Genomic DNA, 21,480 nt, shown 5'->3' with positions numbered 1-21,480 from the left:
GGGGCTATGAGAAAGCCCACACCTGCCCGCCGCCTCTCACCATGGGCAACTCCAGAAAAGAAAAAAGTCCAGCCCCTCTCAAGGAGATTGGACCCAGAGCCCAAGCTGTGTGTTGAGGTGAGCCCGACTATATCTAGCCGGTATCTCTCGACCTCGCGCACCAACTCAGGCTCCTTCCCCGCCAGTGAGGTAACGTTCCAAGTTCCAAAAGCCAGTTTCAGCAACCGAGGATCAGAACGCCAAGGCCCACGCCTTAGGACACTGCCCGATCCACAATGCACCGCACCCCTACTACTGCCCCTCCCATCGGTGGTGGGTCGATGGGAGGGGGGACTCATGTAGCTCCTTCGGGCTGGGCCCGGCCGGGCACCATGAGTGAATGCCCGGCCACCAGACGCTCGCTGGCGAGCCCCTCCCCCAGGCCTGGCTCCAGGGTGGGGCCCCGGTAACCCTGATCCGGGCAGGGTACACAAGTCCTGCTTTGTTGTCCTCATAGGGGTGGTTATGGATCACACTTTGTCTGGCCTGTCACCTAGGACCAGTTTGCCATGGGAGACCCTACCAGGAGCTTTTGCTCCAGACAACATAGCTCCTAGGGTCCTTCAAGCACGCAAACCTCTCCACCACGATAAGGTGGTGATCCATGGAGAGGTGCAAGGCTATGTGTTTAATTTTATTCTCCTGTTAGAAATGGGTGTGGCTGAAATACCTGAGCTCAGTAATTAGGATCAGTAATGATCCTTTCATTTAAGAACAAGCAATCAAAAAATCTCAGACAGGAACCCAGTAAGAGGGTTAAATGAACCCAGTGCTGGGTCAAAGTAATCGCATTTTAGAGTAACTCTATTGACCGAGCCTGTTGAGTTCTTCATGACACCCAACAATGATGGGTCAGTTTAATGCAGCATGTGTTCTACTGTAGAATGACCCGGCACTGGGTTAGTGATATGACCCAGATTAGGTAGTTTTTACCCCAGAATTATTGTTGTGATGAGCCTCCTCTGGCTTGGCTGAATCCAGAGTGGTTAATAATGGGGCTGGTGGTTAGGGAACCAGCCCTGTGACCGGAAGGTCACTGGTTCGATCCCCTCGGCTGACAGTCCATGACTGAAGTGCCCTTGAGCAAGGCACCTAACCCATGATTGATCCCCGGGTGCCATGGATAGGGCTGTCCACTACTCCCTAGTGTGTGTGTTCACTAGTGTGCATGTATGTGGGTGTTTCACTGCACGGATGGGTTAAATGCAGAGATCTAATTTCACAGTGTGCAAACTGATAAAAAATGTAATTAATAGGAGTGAAAGAGATAATACTTCATACTGATGAGGCATCCACTGACTCTGAACTCACTAAGGGTGGCGTTTTATCCAAAGAGAAAGCATTTCTGTCACTGGTACGACAGGTTAGTCTTGATGTTTTCTGTCATGGTGTATATTTAGACACATTCATCTCGTCAAGAGCTGAGTCAGTGACAGCACCTGTGGCGCTTACAATCTGGTAAGACGTTTCATTTCTTACTTTCAAAAAGACATTTTGTTTTCTTTTAGATTTTAGACATTTTAGATTATATGTTAAAAGTACTTTACCAAACCGGTCCAGCAAAGATGACTTTCCTTCTGAACTGAATGGAGCAATACATCTGTTGGCTATTGTAAAAACATACCAATGCTTTACAAGACATGCTGGTTAAACAGTGAAGCACAGCTTCAGCTTTGTCTTCATTGGACTTTTCTTGTATAGAATAGAATACAAGTCCTATAGGATTAGCTTTCTGTTGTAAACTGGCTGTTTGGCTGCTTAACTTTCATTGAAATCAGATTTCATTCTTGATTCTTTCATATTCACCAGCTTCCATTTACATTATCTGGGCATTTTATGACCTGTGGACCAATCAAAATGGCCCAAAGTGACTTAGAATATAATATTCTATGGCAGGGGTGTCAAATCTCAGCATATTTGTGGGCCACAAATTTGTTTTTATTTCATTTTTATGTAACATTTTGCGATGATCTGAACAGCCGTCAAGCAATGAATACTTATAATTAAAAATGGAATAAAAATTTTTAGAATAAAGATCATTCTAAATAAAACTTAATTGTTTTAGGTATTTGTTAAAATTGCATGTTTGCTTGAACTAGACACAGGGCATCTTTTCTTTTTGTGTAACTGCTGACTGGGGACTGTAGTGCATTTCACGGTGAAATGGGCAAATAAGAACAGAAAATTCAAATAATTTCTCAGGCTGAATAGGACTGTGTCATGGTCCTGACTTGGCCTGCAGGCATTGTGTTTGATTTGTGGGTTCTATGGTATGGCTCTTATATCTTAGGTTACAGTATCTCCAGGTACGTCATATCAGCCAGTCTGCCAAATGACCAAAATACTAATATTTTTTCCCTGCTCACATCTGCTCACATTACCACATTTGATTGGCATATTACTTCATTGCTGTTCAAAAAAGCATATATCATTCTTAACTTTGAATGCATGTAAATGTAAATAGCTTTTATGCTAAGTCATTTTGGTGCATTTATCATGAATTTATCACACAATGCAAAGAACAGCTGTCAAAATTATGCTGAAAAAGAAAAAATGTGGGGGGTGGACAGCAAAATTTGCATACGGTTAAAGGCAAAAAAGATTTAAGACTGATTTTAGACCTGTTCTAGGCAACTTTGCTAAGTGTGTGTTTCAATTTTCCTCATTCATCGTCACAAGATGAACCTGCCTTTGAAAGGTTTTCAGTTGCTGCAAAAAGCCTAAAGACAAGAAACTAATGGCCACCAGGCTTTTCTCAGATGATAGAGGGCATATGACTGCCTGCATTCATGACAATGCTGATAAAAAGCTTATTATATTTTTGAATTATATAATGTTATAAAACATAAGGAGGCTTATTATGTCAACTAAAATATTAATTACATGACCACAAAGAATACATATACGACCTAATGGATTATAAAACCTGATAGATTAACTATATGACCTGATTAAATATGTGACCTCAAAAATTAATTATATGACCTGATAGATTATTTATATGCCACCTACTTTGTGTGTAGATGTTCCCTCACTGGCGATGTTGTTTGACTGAAAGTCACGTTGTTGTTTTACCAACATGCTCCCTGATCAAATAACACGTTTTGTTGATTTTCTAAGTGAGAATAAGTTGCTCAACCTCTACAGAGAACAGACTGTAAATATGGCATTTTCTGGCAAATGTTCGTGCATCATTTTTCTTTCTTTACTGAGTTTAACACATTTTGGAAAAATCAAACATAAATTATAAAATGTTCCACATCTTTTTGTATATAGACACACATTCTTCAGGTAAAGCTGTGTTGTTTCATTCTAAGAATGTCTTGTAACTAAAAGCCAGCGGTCAGTGTTAAAATGAATGTATGTAACATTTGAACATTTCACTGATAAAAGTCCTGTTTTCTGCAGAGCCGTTTCTCAGGATGGCGTATCTGCTTCCACTGTGCTTGACCGTCCTGCTCTGCATGAGTAAGTCTGGACATTACAGCAGCAGGGAGGTGAAAGGTCATCAGACTCAAGGCCGAATCATGGTCTTGTGAGGTCCCTGAGTGCAAAAGTCCTCAGAGGCCCCTTGAACACTGACAGTTACGGACATTAAATAAAAATCATGTGATCATTATAAAGATCTGTAAAGTGACAGTAAACAAAACTGAAACTATGTTTTCATGTCAACTTCAGCAACACTGGACAGATGTTTATTTTTGCTCCATAAAAAATAACCAAATTAGCCTTAGTAATGCACAATATCGCTGTTCTCAGAAAAAAACCCTCATATCTCCAAAATGGAGATATATCTCCAAAACTATAAATATATCTCCTCATATCTCCAAAACTTTTCAGGAGAAGGAAAAAACCTACTTTAGTTTTAATGTAAGTCAATGGAACCAGATATTTTTTCCAAGTCATTTTGGGTCAGTTCTTGTGGTCCATTCTTTATGAAATGTATAAACAATGTAATGGACCACAGGTATTCTCAAATTATGTCAAAAACGAAAAAAAAACTTCAAAAACAGAGATACAAGGTTTTCTTCCAACAACCACGATATTCTGTTGTGGCAGTTTTTGGGTAAGATTTAAATCAGTTTGATTTCCATTTAAACAGAGATTTCTTCAAGCCAAAATTGAGTTGTATCACAAAAACAGAAGAAAATTCACATGCTAAACAACCACATTTCATACAATAATCAAAACTGAAAACCTGAAAACTGCAAAAATTCTTGTTTAGTTCATTTGGTATGCAAGAGTTGAGTTTTTAGTTTGGTGTCTGGACTGTTCCAAGTATCTGCCTGATCTTGAGTCTTTTTGGCCTGAGTAATACATTATTCTTGGTGGGTTTTTTCCATAATTAAGAGTTAAATTATTAATTATTTTTTATGGAACACTAATCACTAAACAAAACTTGAAATATTGAGCATTTACATAGTTACCTATCAATAATCCATAATCATTATGACTTCTTTATAAATATCTACATTTTGTGTTCAATTTCTACTTTTTTAATAATATGATTTTACTTCATGCTAAGTTTATCATTATGAAAGTATTATTTCAAGCCTTTCAAAAATGTATAATCATTAATTGTACCCCAATTACAAAGCAGACAGAACTTTCTAATGCATTTATAAATACACTGCTCAAAAAAATAAAGGGAACACTCAAATAACACATCCTAGATCTGAATGAATGAAATATTCTCATTGAATACTTTGTTCTGTACAAAGTTGAATGTGCTGACAACAAAATCGCAAAAAAATTATCAATGGAAATCAAATTTATTAACCAATGGAGGCCTGGATTTGGAGTCACACACAAAACTTAAGTGGAAAAACACACGACAGGCTGATCCAACTTTGATGTAATGTCCTTAAAACAAGTCAAAATGAGGCTCAGTATTGTGTGTGGCCTCCACGTGCCTGTATGACCTCCCTACAACGCCTGGGCATGCTCCTGATGAGGTGGCGGATGGTCTCCTGAGGGATCTCCTCCCAGACCTGGACTAAAGCATCCGCCAAGCATCCGGTGGATGGAGCGAGACATGATGTCCCAGATGTGCTCAAACGGATTAAGGTCTGGGGAACGGGCAGGCCAGTCCATAGCTTCAATCCCTTCAACTTGCAGGAACTGCTGACACACTCCAGCCACATGAGGTCTAGCATTGTCCTGCATTAGGAGGAACCCAGGGCCAACCGCACCAGCATATGGTCTCACAAGGGGTCTGAGGATCTCATCTCGGTACCTAATGGCAGTCAGGCTACCTCTGGCGAGCACATGGAGGGCTGTGCAGCCCTCCAAAGAAATGCCACCCCACAACATCAGTGTTGCTTCCTAAGTGGACAGTTTGATTTCACAGAAGTTTGATTTACTTGGAGTTATATTGTGTTGTTTAAGTGTTCGCTTTATTTTTTTGAGCAGTGTATATTACTTGTTGCCTATAAAATCTGGGATGAATGTTGATATGTCCATAGATATTTTTATAAAAAGTTTGATGTCAATTTGTAATTTATGGTTCCTTTTTTTTATTCTCCTCTCTCTCTCTCTCTCTCTCTCTCTCTATAAATATAGGTGGACAAAGCGATGGTGAGTTAAATGCAAATAGATATTACTTGTCATTTAGTCATTTCTTCCCTCCAATTCTTGCTTTATTTGAATCTAAACTGTTATTACTAAATAATAAAAACAATTATTAATATGACAAGTGATTTTAAACTCTTGAAAACTAGTGAATATTTGGTAAACATTGTAGCATTTTAGCACTTTGATAAATGCTGCATATTCTGTATGAGACCAATTTACACAAGTTTGGCCAGGGACTGTTTTATTTAGTTTAGAACTGTATTAAATTTGATGTCGTTTAATTAAAGACAACCACACAAACCACACTCTGTCATGGTCACACTACAGATGTGGTTATCACAAAGGATGTCAACGTATCAGCCACAGTTAAGGATGTTGCTTTGCCAGATCATTACTGGGTTTTCTTAGACCTCACTAGACAACTCACTAAGCAAACTATCTGAGCCCAGTAGCTTCAACTCAAAAACCGTCAGTGTGTTGGATGAGATTCCACCAGTTGAAGCTAAAACTAAGTCATGCCAACAGAAAGCATCTTGGAGAAGTGCTACTGTAGTTCAACTCCAAAAGACTTAAAACCAAACTCCACATTCACAAAGAATCCTTAAAAACAAGCTGTAATGTGCAAAGCTAGACAATCCTCTTTCACCAGCATTAGTACCCCCTGAATTAGTACCTCACTCGTGTCCAGCATTTTTCTTAACACATTAAAAACTGCATTTGTGGAGCTCCTCTACAAGCAACTCTATTGAGTTGAGAAATCTACTCTATTGAGAAAATCATCTTCAAGCAACTTATTGGCTTTCTGGCCTTAAATAACTGTTGAAAACAAATTTCCATCAGTTTTTCTGCCTAATCATAGTACTGAAACATCTGTAATTGAATTTGGTACATCTGTTCTAAAAGCTCTGCCTTTGATGCCATTGATCATAAAATTCTCATAGATATACTTGAGAAGTGGGTTGGGCTCTCAGGAACTGTCCTAAGATAGTGCACTTCATACCTGGAAGAAAGAAAGGAAAGAATTTGTGGAAATAGAAAATTATATTTCTGAGAGAGTGCTAGCGACTTGTGGTGTCCACCAAGGTTTAATTCAGGGGCTGCTCTTATTTAATTTATATATGCTGCCTCTTGGCCAAGTATCTCAAGACTATGGGATTTCTTGCCACAGCAATGCAGATGATACTCAGATCTATCAGTGAACACAGTGAACACATCAACCTCCATTCCTTAATCCTTACACTGACTACCAGTAATTACAGAATAGTCTTTAAGATACCTTTTCTGGTCTACAAATGGCTTAATGCTGTAGGGCCAGCATGTTTATCTGATCTGCTACAGTGATATGAGCCAAGTAGAACTCAGAGATTATTAAGAACTTGTCAGTTAGTCCTGCCGAAGGTAAAGACTAAACACGGAGAAACAGCATTTAGTTTCTTAAATGAAACCAGTTGACAGAGGGCATAAGAAAAGAGCCCCGACACTGGACACTTTTCGACCCAGGCTCAAAAGGGTCCTGTTTGAGCAGCTTTCAGCTCAGTTTAAACACTGTTAGCTCTTCTAGCCCCTTCACACATGTAACAGCACTATATTATCCTAATTTAATTTCTGATCTATAATCTGATCTGATAATCATGTTTAAATCATGTTTTTTAGTTCTATTCTGCTTTATGTTTTTATATTCCTTTACATTATGTTGTTCTCATTTACTTTTTAAATGACTTTAAATGACAGCAGTGTATGGAAGGTGCTATATAATTAAGATTGCCTTTCCTTGCATGGACACAAATTCCCACTGACAAACTCCAAAATCCTGGAGCATTCCCAGAAGAGCGGAGGCTGTTGTAGCCGCAAAGATGGGCAGCTCCATATTAATGCTTATTAGTTTGGAATGAGATGTCCAACAATCACACATCAGTATGATAGCCAGGTGTCCATAATTTTGGCTATTTAGTGTAATTCTGCTGTTGAACTGTTTTCTGAATAGTAGGTTGCCTACTAAGGTTTTTCTCCACATATCTGATTGTTATAGATATTACTGCATATATTAACCATTTACCAAAAAAATGGGAGTCTGTAAAATGCTAAAAAAAAGCAAACAATAATTAGTACATTCACATGATATTTGACGTTTTATCTTATGAACATAATTTTTTTTTATGTTTTGTTTTGTTATCCTTTCCCATTTCACCTTAAGCTGGTCAACTAACCCTGAACAATGAGGACTCTGTAGAGGTCCAGCTTGACCGGCCATTCCTCTACTTTGGAACATGGCACACTAAGTTATATGTAAGTATAAGATGGAATGGAATGGAATATGAAAGAATGCATGGATGTGCTATGATCCCCCCATTTTTTCTTAGGTGTGAGCTGTTTTTGCACACTTACAGATTTTTAAAGCTTGACCAGGATGACTAAAGCTGTGTTTGTGTTACAAGCCTCACTGCTGTCCTCTACTTTAAGCCTAATTAACAGAATCCATTCCCACTCACACAACATCAAAATGAGCTGTGAGAACTGCGACATTGAACTGTAGAGAAAGAGCAGACACTGAAATGACCGTATTGAACAGTGTTTACAGAAAAGAATGAAAAAGTGCATTTCTGTGAGAGCTGATTAAACAGAGAAAGGAAGCTCAGTTTTGAAGATGCAGTACTTCTGACTTCTGATATTTTGGTCGCAATCATGTGTATTTCATATGTGCCACATGGGGAAAAAGCCCAATTTGGAATTGAAGCTATAAGATTCAAAAAGGTAAATCTGTGCTTATGTATTAATTTTGCATGAGTTTGTACAACCCCAATTCCAATGAAGTTGGGACGTTGTGTAAAACATAAATAAAAACAGAATACAGTGATTTGCAAATCCTTTATTCCTATATTCAATTGAATACACTACAAAGACAAGATATTTAATGTTCAAACAGCTAAATTTTATTGCTTTTTGCAAAGTTTCACTCATTTTGAATTTGATGCCTGCAACGCGTTCCAAAGAAATTGGGACAGGGGCAACAAAAAACTGGGAAAGTTGAGGAATGCTCAAAAAACACCTGTTTGGAACATTCCACATGTGAACGGGTTAATTGGAAACAGGTGTGTCTTGATTGGGTATAAAGGGAGCATCCCTGAAAGGCTCAGTCATTAACAAGCAAGGATGGGGCGAGGTTCACCACTTTGTGAACAACTGCGTGAGCAAATAGTCCAACAGTTTAAGAACAACGTTTTTCAACGTGCAGTTGCAAGGAATGTAGGGTTTCATCATCTACAGTCCATAATATCATCAAAAGATTCAGAGAATCTGAAGAAATCTCTGCAAGTAAGCGGCAAGCCAGAAAACCAACATTGAATGCCCGTGACCTTCGATCCCTCAGGCGGCACTGCATTAAAAACCCACATCATTCTGTAACGGATATTCCCACATGGGCTCAGGAACACTTCAGAAAACCACTGTCAGTGAACACAGTTCGTCGCTCCATCTACAAGTACAAGTTAAAACTCTGCCATGCAAAGTGAAAGCCAGATATCAACAACACCCAGAAACGCTGCCGGCTTCTCTGGGCCCAAGCTCATCTGAGATGGACTGACGCAAAGTGGAAAAGTGTCCTGTGGTCTGACGCGTCCACGTTTCAAATTATTTTTGGAAACCATGGATGTTGTGTCCTCCGAGCCAAAGAGGGAAAGGACTGTCCAGATTGTTATCAGTGCAAAGTTAAAATGCCAGCATCTCTGATGGTGTGGGGGTGTGTTAGTGCCGATGGCATGGGTCACTTGCACATCTGTGAAGGCACCATTAATGCTGAAAGGTACATACAGGTTTTGGAGCAACATATGCTGCCATCCAAGCAATGTCTTTTTCAGGGACATCCCTGCTTATTTCAGCAAGACAATGCCAAGCCACATTCTGCATGTGTTACAACAGCGTGGCTTCATAGTAAAAGAGTACAGGTACTAGACTGGCCTGCCTGCAGTCCAGACCTGTCTCCCATTGAAAATGTGTGGCACAAAATACGACAACTGAAATAACACAGCAGTCACACTCACTGTAATTTCACACAAAGCAGGAATTAAACCACAGCGCCATTATTTTTGGTGTTTTGCTGGGCAGCTGTAGCCGTTGAACTGAAGCCTCTGCTGTCTCTGTAAGCTACAAGAATATGTATGTTGCTCACATGATCAGTTGCTTTGCAACTAGGTAGAATGACTTAATTCATTTTAATCAATTTATTGTTATCATTTTATATTGTTTGTATATATGATTTAGTGATCCTTCTACTTTATTTAGGCTATTCATTAATTTCGATAGCTTAAATAAAGTAAATCTGTCCTGCTCCCACCTGCAGTGGGCTGGGCTCCTGCCCACTCCTGTGCGCAGCACTGAAAATCAGTTTGTTGCTGCCATCAAGTTCTAAATTAGTTAATATTTTTCATTAATTGGTAAAATGTCTCACTTCCAACATCTGTTATGTGTTCTATGTTGCACTGTGAATAAAAGATGGGTCTATGAGATTTGCAAATCATTGCATTCTATTTTAATTCACATTTATTTACATCAGCATCCCAACTTAAGTAAAGGATCATCTATTGTCAATAGTTTATTGTTTATTTCATGCTTAGCCATCACTAAATTGGTGGTAAAGAATTCGCTCAAAGAAAAAAGATTCACCCATAAAGATTCACTGCAGCAATTTCTCAGCTATTAAATAAGATTTTGCCAATCTTTAGGAAAACTTCTTTTTAAGACACTCTTTTAATTACAATGAAATAATTTCTCTTTCAGCTTGCCAGGAATGGCTTCCTGGCCTTTTTTCAGCCACTTCTTCCAGATGCTAACCCTGATCCACATATTGCCAAAGACATTATCGCTCCACTGTGGACTGACATTGAGACTAATAATACAGGAATTATTTCCTACGATCAAGCCACAAGTGGTAATCTTATTCAAGTTGTTACAAATGACATCAACATTTTACTCCCTGGGGTGAACTTCTCTGCTTCCTGGGTCTTTTTGTGCAAGTGGACACGTGTGCATCTTGGACATGATGCAGGAGTAAGTGCCTCTCCTATGAATTTGATCACTGCCTGTATGCATACAAATTTTAACATCTTTCTTCTCTTAAAGGAGGCAAATTTTCGAGTATTCTTGACCTCCAATGATGATAATGAGTCTTATATCTTTATGATATATGATGACATTCCACCTACTGATCAAGTCTGGCTGGTGAGATGAGCATGTTCATATACATGATACATCAAATAGATGATTTAGTGACCGTTCTACTTTATTTAGGCTATTCATTCATTCATAGTTTAGGCCTATATAATCACTGGTTGGAACGTCCAGCTACTGTTGCACTCAGTGGACTGTGTTCATACAATGGAAATCACATGATTTTCATGTTCAGATTCACACAAACTCAAACAATGAAAATCATACTTTATTGAAACTTTTCTGAGGCTGTTGTTCATGAGATTACATAACAGCTGACCTACGCCTCCATAAACAATTCTGAAACTTCAATTAGGCATAATATGTCATAAAGGTAGCATTTGCAATTTGTCACCTGACAAATGTTGACAAAAGTAACCTTTTAGGACATACAACCTACTGGAATAAGCCCTGATACATAATTATATGGGTTTATGCCATGCGGCCATGACAATGCGGCCATGTAGCCATATGAACACTGGCCTACAGATATAACCATATTGAAATGTAATGCACTTGAACAAAATTCTTTAGGGTCAAATAAAAAAAAGTATGATTTATCAATAAATTTTTGATAATTGATTGATAGCCCTAATATATACATACATTTAAATATACATATTTTTTTCTTCAATTTTTAGGCTGGCTATAGTGCCAAGAACAACATCAATTTTGTGAACATCCCAGTACATAACATCACTGACCTGTCTTCAGGAACTAATATCGAATTGGGAGGGCGCTGGGTTTTCAAAGTTCAAAGAAGAGCTTACGGTAAATTTATTTTGTGGTTTTGTGATTCATTTCTGAATTATAATGTTCAGATTTCTTAATGTAAAATACTTCATCCATGCTTTTCCATGTTTGGGATGTGGATCCTCATGATTTGAGGTTGTTACTTACTTAATTACATATATTGTTGACTTGCTCAGTGAAAATACTCAACAAAGGACAAACCTGGCATATTTTAGTGCACACTATTCATTTGCTGCGTTTAACATGTTGGAAAGAAGCATACAAAATACAGAATGTGCTGTAAGGTCTGCACAGAAAACATTTTATGTTTTTTTTTCTAAATATGTTTAAAAATTCTAATTCCTGAAGTGAATGTTATTATAACCAGCAGTGATATAAACTCTGTTTGAGCTGGAGTAATTTGGGTGATTATTGACCAGATTTTAATCCAGGATTTTTATCCAAAGTTCTGGACATGTCTACTACTTGTACCAGACAGGCCATTATATAATATAATAGCTCTGTTCTGGGCTGGTATCATCTCTGCTTTCTATGCTGTAGACTGGGGTTCAATCCCCCACCTGGGTAAGCACCCAACACTATACCAGTAAGAGTCTTTGGGCAAGACTCCTAACACTACCTTCACCTACCTGTGTAAAATAACCAGCTTGTAAGTTGCTCTGGATAAGAGCGCCTGTCATATACTGTAAATGTCAATTTAAATGCAGGCTGAATCTCAAATGAATCTCAATGTGGAATTGTGACCATATGGCTGCACCCCAAATTTTAGATATTATGCACTGTTTGTGTGCAACAGCCAATATTTCTGTGCAGTGCGTTGTGTAGGAAGTAGGGATCCATTTGTTGACATTGTATAGAAATGAGTACTAACATCATGCTGGTAATTTGGGATCAAAAACTACTTACAAAGCAAAGGTTTACGCTGTAAATGGTGCAACATTATATGTTTATTATGTGACCAAAGGTTTATGCAATGAATGCAATATATAATGCGTGCTTCATAACAACATGCTCTAAACAACCTACATTTCAGGCAGGATCACTTCGTCAAGGAAAGTATGTTTCCATTTGCAGTAAGTTATATCTGGTGATATGGCTCTATTTTGGGACCTCCCTGCCTTTCTATTAGGAAAGCTTAAGGCAGGGCCAGACACAGCATAAAGGAACAGTTGGAATTGAGGCACATTGCAAAGGGGTATCCAAAGGCAGTGTGAGAATGTACACCCTAAACCTTAAACAAGCACCTTGACAAATTTAGCCAGTTATATGGGTAGCTGCACTGTCATGATTTAAGATTGGAGTTTAACTTTGTGGCCTGCCAGAACTAAACATTGTGCTCAGTTTCTCAGTAGAATAATTGTACAGTGGTTGGTTAGTGTAGTGGTTAACACCTCTGCGCCTTCTACACTGTAGACTGGGGTTCAATCCCCACCTGGGTAAGCACCCTACACTATACCAATAAGAGTCCTTGGGCAAGACTCCTAACACCACCTTGGCCTCCCTATGTAAAAATGATCAAATTGTAAGACGCTCTGGATAAGAGCGTCAGCCAAATGCCGTAAATGTAATTGTTTGGCTTGATTATTATTAATAATGAACTATTTTTTGAAAAATTTGCATATTATGTCATATTTTATGCTGTCTGTGGTTTTATAAAAGCAGTTTTATTGTGAGTAATGGGGATTTAACACTGCTTGGCATTCCTGTGTATAAAACCTTTCCTCATAACATCAGAGTAACTGCAGTTGGCGCACCTATTGCTGTTTTATCACGTGATTGTCTCTCTTTCTCTTTCACAGACAACTGTGAGAAACTGCACTGCACTAAGAATGAGGTGTGTGTGGAGAGATCAGGGTTTTACGGCTGTAAATGTTCAACAAACCATACAAGACCCCGTGCTGAGACTTTTGGTACATTTCTTTCTTTCTTTCTTTCTTTCTTTCTTTCTTTCTTTCTTTCTTTCTTTCTTTGCACTAGTTTACACATAAGCATTTTGTAAAGGAGAAAACAGTACTAAGGCACATTTATTTATTATTATTATTATTATTATTATTAAAAATTACTTCGAGGTCATATATCCACATTTTCATGAATAACGGACCTTATCCTAAAATCTGATCATAAAATGAACTTATGCAAATGTCACCCATAGTTTTGTTATCTTTCAGTTTCTTATTTGAAATCAAGTCTGTACGTCAAGAAAATGTTCAAATAAATTTGAGTATAACCTGAAAAAAATCCCCCCATATCAAAGTCATTAAATCAGTGTTAGATCAACATTCTAACCTAATGTTGATTAATCACGAATATATACTTTTCCTCTCCAAAATCAAACATATATATTCATATGCAGTCATATTTCCTAGCTCAATAAATTATACATTTTGTATTTCAACTGTATCAGGTATATAGAAAAATACATAAACATTTATTTTCTTATGAATGGAAGGTTGCCCGTTCAATTCCCAGTGCCAACAGCACATGACTGAGTTGCCCTTTAGCAAGACAACTAACCCCCAATTGCTCCCCGGGTGCCGTGGATAGGGCTGCCCACCACTCCGGGCAAGTGTGCTAACTGCCCCCTAGTGTGTGTGTGTATGTGGTGTTTCACTTCATGGATGGGTTAAATGCAGAGGTGGAATTTCCCCATTTGTGAGATTAAAAAGTGTCACTTATTTTAGGTTTTCGGATGCTAAAATAGTGTTAACTGTCAAAGACTAGGCAGCTTTGTCATTTTGTCTTATTGTTTTTTACAGCTGAGAACGTGGAAATGTTTAATGATATTGGAATGTTGTCCTGTACTGATTTATTATTTTTGTAACACGTTCTGTTATGAATTGCCTAGGTGCTGGCTAACATTAGTTAGCTAGCTAGCTCTTTAACTGATAAAGACTACCTGCCTAGAGCGTTACTTCATTATGTCGAGATACTAATGAAAAACCCAAATCATAATTTTGACATAGTAAGTCATGATAAGTCATTTTGACACGGTCTTATTTGCATATTATGGTGCTCTTGATAGCTCAAAATCTCAAGATATTTAGTCATGTTTTAGGACAAGAGTTCTTATTTTGATAGATTTCGGCCAGAAAGAGAATTTCCCCTAGCTGGAGCCATTTGAACAGAAAGGTTTCACTGAGTTGGTTCATTTTTCCTCAGATGCCTCTGAGATCTGTGAAAGCAGCTCTGGTTCACTGTATCTGTCGCGCTGTCAGCTCTTTGAAGCCGGATATCCTGCAGAGCTCCTCCACCTGAACAATTTCAAATGCAAAGGGAAGATTGAAGATGACCAAGTGGTGTTCAGGTTTGACAACGATGACAACATCTGTGGCACAATTCTGAAGGTACAAGGACTCAAAATGTTCACATATATTCATATTCTCGTTGTTTATTGTTGTTTTTGCCAATCGCTGTATTTGGATGTATCCCAAGGGTCATATTCTGGATGTTATATTTGAGGCCCCTCACTATCGATTCCATAAGTGATATTTCAAATTAAGAACAGAAGTGTCTGATATATATACACACACAACCCATTCCAATCAAGTTGGGACGTTGTGTAAAACATAAATAAAAATAGAATATGATGATTTGCAAATCCTTTAAAACAAATCCAAAAACTTTATTGTTTTTTGCAAATATTCATGTCCCAACTTCATTGGAATTGGAATTGTGTGTATATATATATATATATATATAAAGCATTATGTACCCTAAATTATTATTCCTTTTTATAGTATTAAAGTTTTAGACAAGCTTTTATTGTAACTAGAAGCACTGGTGAGGTTGTTCATTGTTCCTTGTTCCGCATCACCACCTAAAGTCTTTTGAACAGAAACTTTCTCCATATTTATTATTAAATGAAAACACTGTAATAATAATGTTCCAATCTGCTCTCATGGGATGTTTGGATTTTGGAACCAATGAACATCAAGAAACAAGTAATACTAAGTTATGCTGTCCTGAATAGGATCAATCAGATCCCCAACTAACAGATTTTATTTAAACGTATGCAACAGTGTTTTTTGACCTGTGGGCTACAGCACCCCTAGGGGCCATGTTGGCACTGTATTTCTTTAAAGGCAAAAATATTCATTTAAAAGTGACAAATATTGTTTATTATTGGCAAAAATAAAACATTATATTTACATTCAGATTCCTGTTATGTCGGTGGGATTTCTTGTATGAACTTGTCTTAGCTCCAACATTTCTATTGGATTTGTCCTGGACTTGATACAATCCAGAATTCATAGATCCAACTATTGGTGGCAAGCCCAAAATGTGACACTGCCACCACCATTTTTCGCAGTTGGGTTCTTAAGCTGGAATGCAATGTTTGGGTTGGACCAAACAGAGCATTTCTCATTTAAGCCATACGGGTCTATTTTTGCCCTATTCGTCTTCTGGCTCTGTTGGTCTATATGGAACTTTAAACATACAGAAATGTTCTTTCTGGAGAGTAGTGGCTTTCTCCATGCTATCAATACACTTCCATGGTATTCTTGTTCAGTGTTTGCCTGTTGGTGGACTCATGAACACTGACATTAGCCAGTGTAAAAGAGGCCTGCAGACCCTCATATGTACACTATTATTATGATTTAAATGTTAAGTCAAATGTATGCAGAACTTAACATGCTAAACGGTTTATGAACTTTCCAACAGCACTGTGTAACAAGGCAAGTTGGGGTCATTTGCAAATTATATGCAAATAAGGCATCAGAAAACCAGCTCAATTCACAGAAGCTTTATAATAATAATACTCTCTATGTTTTTAGCGCAATGAGACACACATCATCTACGAGAACTCTGTTCAGTTTTTTGGTAATGGAGATACGGGTCTGATTAGTCGTGAAAAATGGCTGAACATAACCTTCTCCTGTGTGTATCCACTCATCCAGAGCATCTCCATGCCCATGGTCATTGAAGCCAAAAACGGGTAGTGATATTTCTAGTGGCAACGTGCCATTTTTTTTTACATTAAAAGATATCTTCATTCTTTTGAACATCTTTTTATCTTCATATCTCGATTTTTTGTTTTTGCATGCTCTTTAAATATTCTCTAATGGTATGGTGAATGTTTTTGTCCACAGTGTGGTCAGCAAGGAGCTGTCTACAGAGGGGTCATATGAAATACGTATGCTCCCCTTTCCCAATGCTTCATTCATCGAGCCTTATTTTGGGAATGTCACACTTGACGTGAACCAGGAGATCTTCGTGGCTGTGGCGGTGGATGGAGTTGACGAACGTCACATTGCTATAGTTCTGGACAGCTGCTGGGCCACTCCAGACAATGACATGAACAACACCCATCGCTGGCCTCTTATCGTTCATGAGTGAGGATTCTGAAGTTCTTTGAATTAAATAACATTTTGAATGGAGAAGTTCTGTTTAATTTGATTTATGATTATTATTTTAACCCAATTTTCTTACCCATCACGTAGTACTACCAAGCTGGGAAGGTAAAGGCTTGCACATGCTTTTGCAGTTACACCTCCCTTAGCTCCCCCGCCCTTAGTATTCTGTTGCTATGTCAATGAAACTCACAGTTTATGGTACTTGTTCACATCTGTAACCCAAAAAACTGGCTTTATAAAATGTCCAGTGCAACCATAGATGTCTGATAATAGAGAAAATATGAATGTAGGTGAGTTTAAATGGGACTGGATTCTGGATGTTAGCAAGGAAATAGATGTGAAAGCAGCAAGTTTTCATGTCTGGGAAGCTTAAGCAACAAAAGCTGCCCCTTCAGATGAGCTAATGCCAATAACACTAGAGCTAATCATAGCAATGTTCAATGCTGAGTACAATGTATCATCTTTTACATGAGAACACACTTTTTTTTTAAAGTTTCTTTTACACACTCTGTTACTAACGCTTTATTTGAAGGCCACTACATGGAGACTTCATAACACATTCATAAGCATGTATTTATTAACCAACACATAAGTATTTATGAAGAGCTTATGCCAGCAATCGCAAGACGTTTTATGAAGTACATGGCTTTTTATTGACATAAGGGGCCTTAAATCAAAGTAAGAGATATTCCATTTATGATACTGTTATGAAGCATTCATTTCAAATAACTAAACTGAAAAAAGGACAGGCCTACTTCAAAAACAGTATATCAGCTTCTGGCCTGCACCTGTTCCCTGGGCCCTAATGATGGCTGTGAGCCTGGAGGTGGTGCCCAGGAGGTGGGGCTTGGGACTTGCAAGCCATCTCTCCACTCCCTCAGGGATTTCATCCTCACCCCACTCTCTTTGTGGGGTTTTGTTTGACCTCTGAGTTTGAAAAAGTTTCAAAAGAGTTTAAAAACAGCTCCACTCCACAGATGATCCAGATATCATGTGTCAGGCATTACATGTTCCTCAGTAACACTTTTCCACCATTTCTTAATTAAATATTTATGCTGCCGCCTTTCTCACCACATGTTTTTAAGGATTTTATTGGATTTCTTTTAGTTTTCTTTACACCTGACAGAGAAAGGCTGAGAAGTGTGTTTATCGTTATTTTTGAGAGCCCTGTTATTTTACTCACAGGTGACCACACCATAGTGTTTAATTTACATGTGTTAAAATAAATAAAATGTTAAATCTTTAATTCTCCTTTGGCTCTTCAGGTGTCCCAACGCTAACGACAGCACAGTGCAGGTCCTGCAGAATGGACTTTCGACAGTCAGCGCCTTCTCCTTCAAGATGTTCACATTCACTGGCCAGTCTGAAAGTATCTACCTGCACTGCAAGGTTCATCTGTGCCTGCTAGTGGGAGGTGACTGCGCACAGGTGGGTTCAAATCACCCACTTATCATTGGCCAGCTCTGCAAAAGAATGATCTTCAAGAAGACAAATAAAAATTTTTTTGCAGAGCTACAGTTGTATGTATATATACACACACACACAAGCACATGCATGCAGATACACACATATTTTGTATATATTCATATTGTATAGAAGCAACCCTTGGTCACCTTGTGGTTTAAAGTGGTAGTAACTTCAGGCTCCTGCAGATGCCGTAAATACCTGCGGGGTGTGAGATGGGGATTCATAGACTGAGAAGAGTGAAGTGAATGTCTTGTTTGATGTGTGGAAAATGGGTCGCAAAGAAGATGTTAAAGATTGGCAAAAATGAGCGATTGCATTTGGCCACAGTGTGAAGGAAGTAGCTGAATTTGCAGGTGTATCGAAGCGTACGGTCATACAGGCCGATCAGCAGGGACAAAAATCCCAGTCTACAGGAGATTCTCATCAGCACTGTGGCCAAAGCTGACGGACAGGGATCGATGACATGTTTCAGATTGTGAATAAGAATTACTTCTGTAATTCTGTAGTGGTGGACAGTAACTTCGTGTATCTCTACTTTACTTAAGTATTTCCATTTTGGGTGACTTTTTACTTTCACTCCACTACATTTCAAAGTCAAATATCTGACTGTCGTTCCTTTTGTTTTTCGTATGTATAAAAACGTAACATGTCAAAACAAAAGAAGTGCAAAGCAAGAACACCAATCAGGGCACAGTGGTCACTTTGTTCTGAGCTTGTTTTGACCTGTTGGTCATACCGACCCAGTGCAAGCACACGGTTCAACGTCAGTGCAGCAGCATAACAATTTGGGAGCACATACATCACCTAAATGATGAACTAACCTAACTTTGTGTAGTAGACCACAATACAGAAATATGTCCACACCTGCAGTTGTGACTGGCATGTTTCTTTTTTCTGAATTCATACAAACACTTTCATTTTATAGTAAATTAGTTTGGGTTAGTTTATGTTTATGAACAGAGACCTACAGATCAACACAGTAAAGGAAAACTTATTTGTGATCCTGAGTTTAAAGCCAGTTTTTATTCAACTTGTAATTCTAATTCACAAAGTAATCTTAAACTGAAACTTTGCTTGTGTGTAAAAAGTGATTTCAGAGCCACTCGGTTCTCCCTGATGGAAACTGTTTACCTTCAGTGTGTTGTGCTTATGATCATTTTAATAGACGTCAGCGTCACTAATTAATGACGTTCTATTAAAAGACTGGTTCACCAAGAGAGACGCTGGAGGACTTTCACCTGAAATGAGTTCATGAAGCCAGTCTGGTTATAAAAATGATAACAGGATATCAGAGCCAGAATTACTCTTTTAGTACTTTTACTTTTGATACTTAAGTACATCTGAAGGCAAATACTTTTGTACTTTTACTCAAGGTGAGGTATAGAGTAAGGACTTCTACTTTTACTGGAGTAATATTTTACCTTGGGTGTCTCTAGCTCAAGTACATGCTTTGTGTAGTTTGTCCGCCTCTGGTTATCTGGTCAGATGAATCTTGTTTCCTCTTTCGGTGAGGACTGTGCGCAAGGTGTGGTTTAAGCTGGAGGAGCCCTGTGATGTTCTGGGGGTGTTTTAATTATGTGGAAATAGGTCCTTTGGTTGAGGTGGCAGTAAATTTGAACCACAGTGCCCACATTGAGATACTGGACAACCAGGTTTTACCTTTTGCTCCTAATCTTACCAAGAAACATAACATTCCTATCCCTGGATTGCAAGATGCCAGTTCTCACGTTCACAGGGCTACAAATGTGACCAATTAGAAACATTAGAAACTTGTCCAGTCCAGGCCAAATGAATCACAGCTGTTCTTTGTGCTTGTGGAGGTATTACATGCTATTGGGTATGTTTCAGTCACAGGTCACTCTTTTTTTGTCCGTTTAACTTATTTCATGCTATACATTTTGTTATTTTTACATTATTTATGTATATTACGTGTTTGTCTTGAATATACGCTGCTCCAGTTTTTGGGGGGAATTAATAAAACCTTATCTTATAACTCAAATTAGAAACAATTCTAAACCCAAAAAACAATGACACCAATTTACAAGAATGAGAACTGTGTAAAAAATGTCAGTATGCCAAATGGTGGTGGTGTAGGTGAGACACATTTAACTTAAGGAAACTTAAGGAATTCACAAAGGACTACATGAAGTGAAAACCCTAAAGCTGACATATTGCTCACATATCCAGAACTAATTGTTTGTTTGTTTGCCTTTCTTAGCACTGTGACAATGAGGGTCAAAGAAGAACAACAAAGAGACCTTTGGACTTCCATGACACAACTGCCATTACAATGGGCTTGTAATGTGCTTATCCTAAGATCACAAATGTTATGCAGGGCTCTGTTATGATCTGTATGTTTATTTCATCACATTAATCACAGTTTTGCAATTACTTTAAAGTCAATAATCTATGAGTAAGAAAATATCCTTCTGAAGAGGTTGAGGATATTTTGTTAGTGCTGGAAATCTATATGATTGCATTCTTTTCTCCTGCCTTAATTCTCTTAATAAATCTATCCTAAGCATTTTACATTCTGCAAGAGTAAACCATCTTTGAACATTCACCACTAAATAAATTTATTACTGCTCACATGACTCCACCTCTCATCATTACTGTGGAGGAAACTTTGAAAAGAGACTCAACAGGGAAAAGTCATCCTCCAGTGGAGAGGGATGCACCAGCAGTGGTGGACAGTAACTAAGTAAATGTAATTCATTTGTAACGTTTGACCAGTAAGCAGACGCCCACGGTTATAAAACAGAGAAGAAGCTTTACTTAGGGATTCAGGCAGATATACCGTCAGCAATACGCAGGCATAGCTCAGTTCCAAAGTAAACCACAAAACATAGAAGGCAATCATACCAAGTAGGGACAAGAGTCCAAAACACAGGAAAAAAGTCAAAAACTAAAATATTCAAAAAACCAGGCAATGGTAAAAAAACAAGGGCAAATCCAAAATCAGCGTAAACAAGAAACAGGAGAAAAAAATACAAGATCAGAAACACGGGAGAACAATCCGGAATAAATGCTCAGTAGATTCACTAGGAATGCAATACCTCGCAAAGTAACCTGCCTAAAGCCTGGGCTTATA

General features: G+C 38.3%; 1 protein-coding gene across 1 annotated transcript; it reads left to right on the top strand.

The window, feature by feature from the left end:
- The first annotated feature begins 1,433 nt into the window (after positions 1 to 1,433).
- LOC108412039 (alpha-tectorin-like) lies at positions 1,434 to 20,978 on the top strand. The gene is made up of 13 exons (XM_017683897.1): positions 1,434 to 1,497; positions 3,448 to 3,507; positions 5,602 to 5,616; positions 7,808 to 7,899; positions 10,387 to 10,656; positions 10,729 to 10,827; positions 11,457 to 11,586; positions 13,368 to 13,478; positions 14,728 to 14,912; positions 16,344 to 16,504; positions 16,659 to 16,901; positions 18,188 to 18,350; positions 20,608 to 20,978. The coding sequence occupies exons 2-13, from the start codon at positions 3,462 to 3,464 to the stop codon at positions 20,689 to 20,691; spliced, it is 1,599 nt and encodes a 532-aa protein (XP_017539386.1). The 5' UTR covers positions 1,434 to 1,497; positions 3,448 to 3,461; the 3' UTR covers positions 20,692 to 20,978.
- The last annotated feature ends 502 nt before the right edge of the window (positions 20,979 to 21,480 follow it).

Source organism: Pygocentrus nattereri, chromosome 13 (assembly GCF_015220715.1).
Source record: "Pygocentrus nattereri isolate fPygNat1 chromosome 13, fPygNat1.pri, whole genome shotgun sequence".
NCBI lineage: Eukaryota > Metazoa > Chordata > Actinopteri > Characiformes > Serrasalmidae > Pygocentrus > Pygocentrus nattereri.
This window is presented reverse-complemented; position numbering and strand designations above follow the sequence as displayed.

Excerpts from the sequence above, each read along its gene's own strand:
- LOC108412039 (XM_017683897.1), top strand. The coding sequence starts at position 3,462 with ATGGCGTATCTGCTTCCACTGTGCTTGACCGTCCTGCTCTGCATGA. Across the intron at positions 10,657-10,728 it reads ATCTTGGACATGATGCAGGA|GAGGCAAATTTTCGAGTATT; the intron begins GTAAGTGCCTCT and ends CTTCTCTTAAAG. Across the intron at positions 16,902-18,187 it reads TGGCCTCTTATCGTTCATGA|GTGTCCCAACGCTAACGACA; the intron begins GTGAGGATTCTG and ends TTGGCTCTTCAG.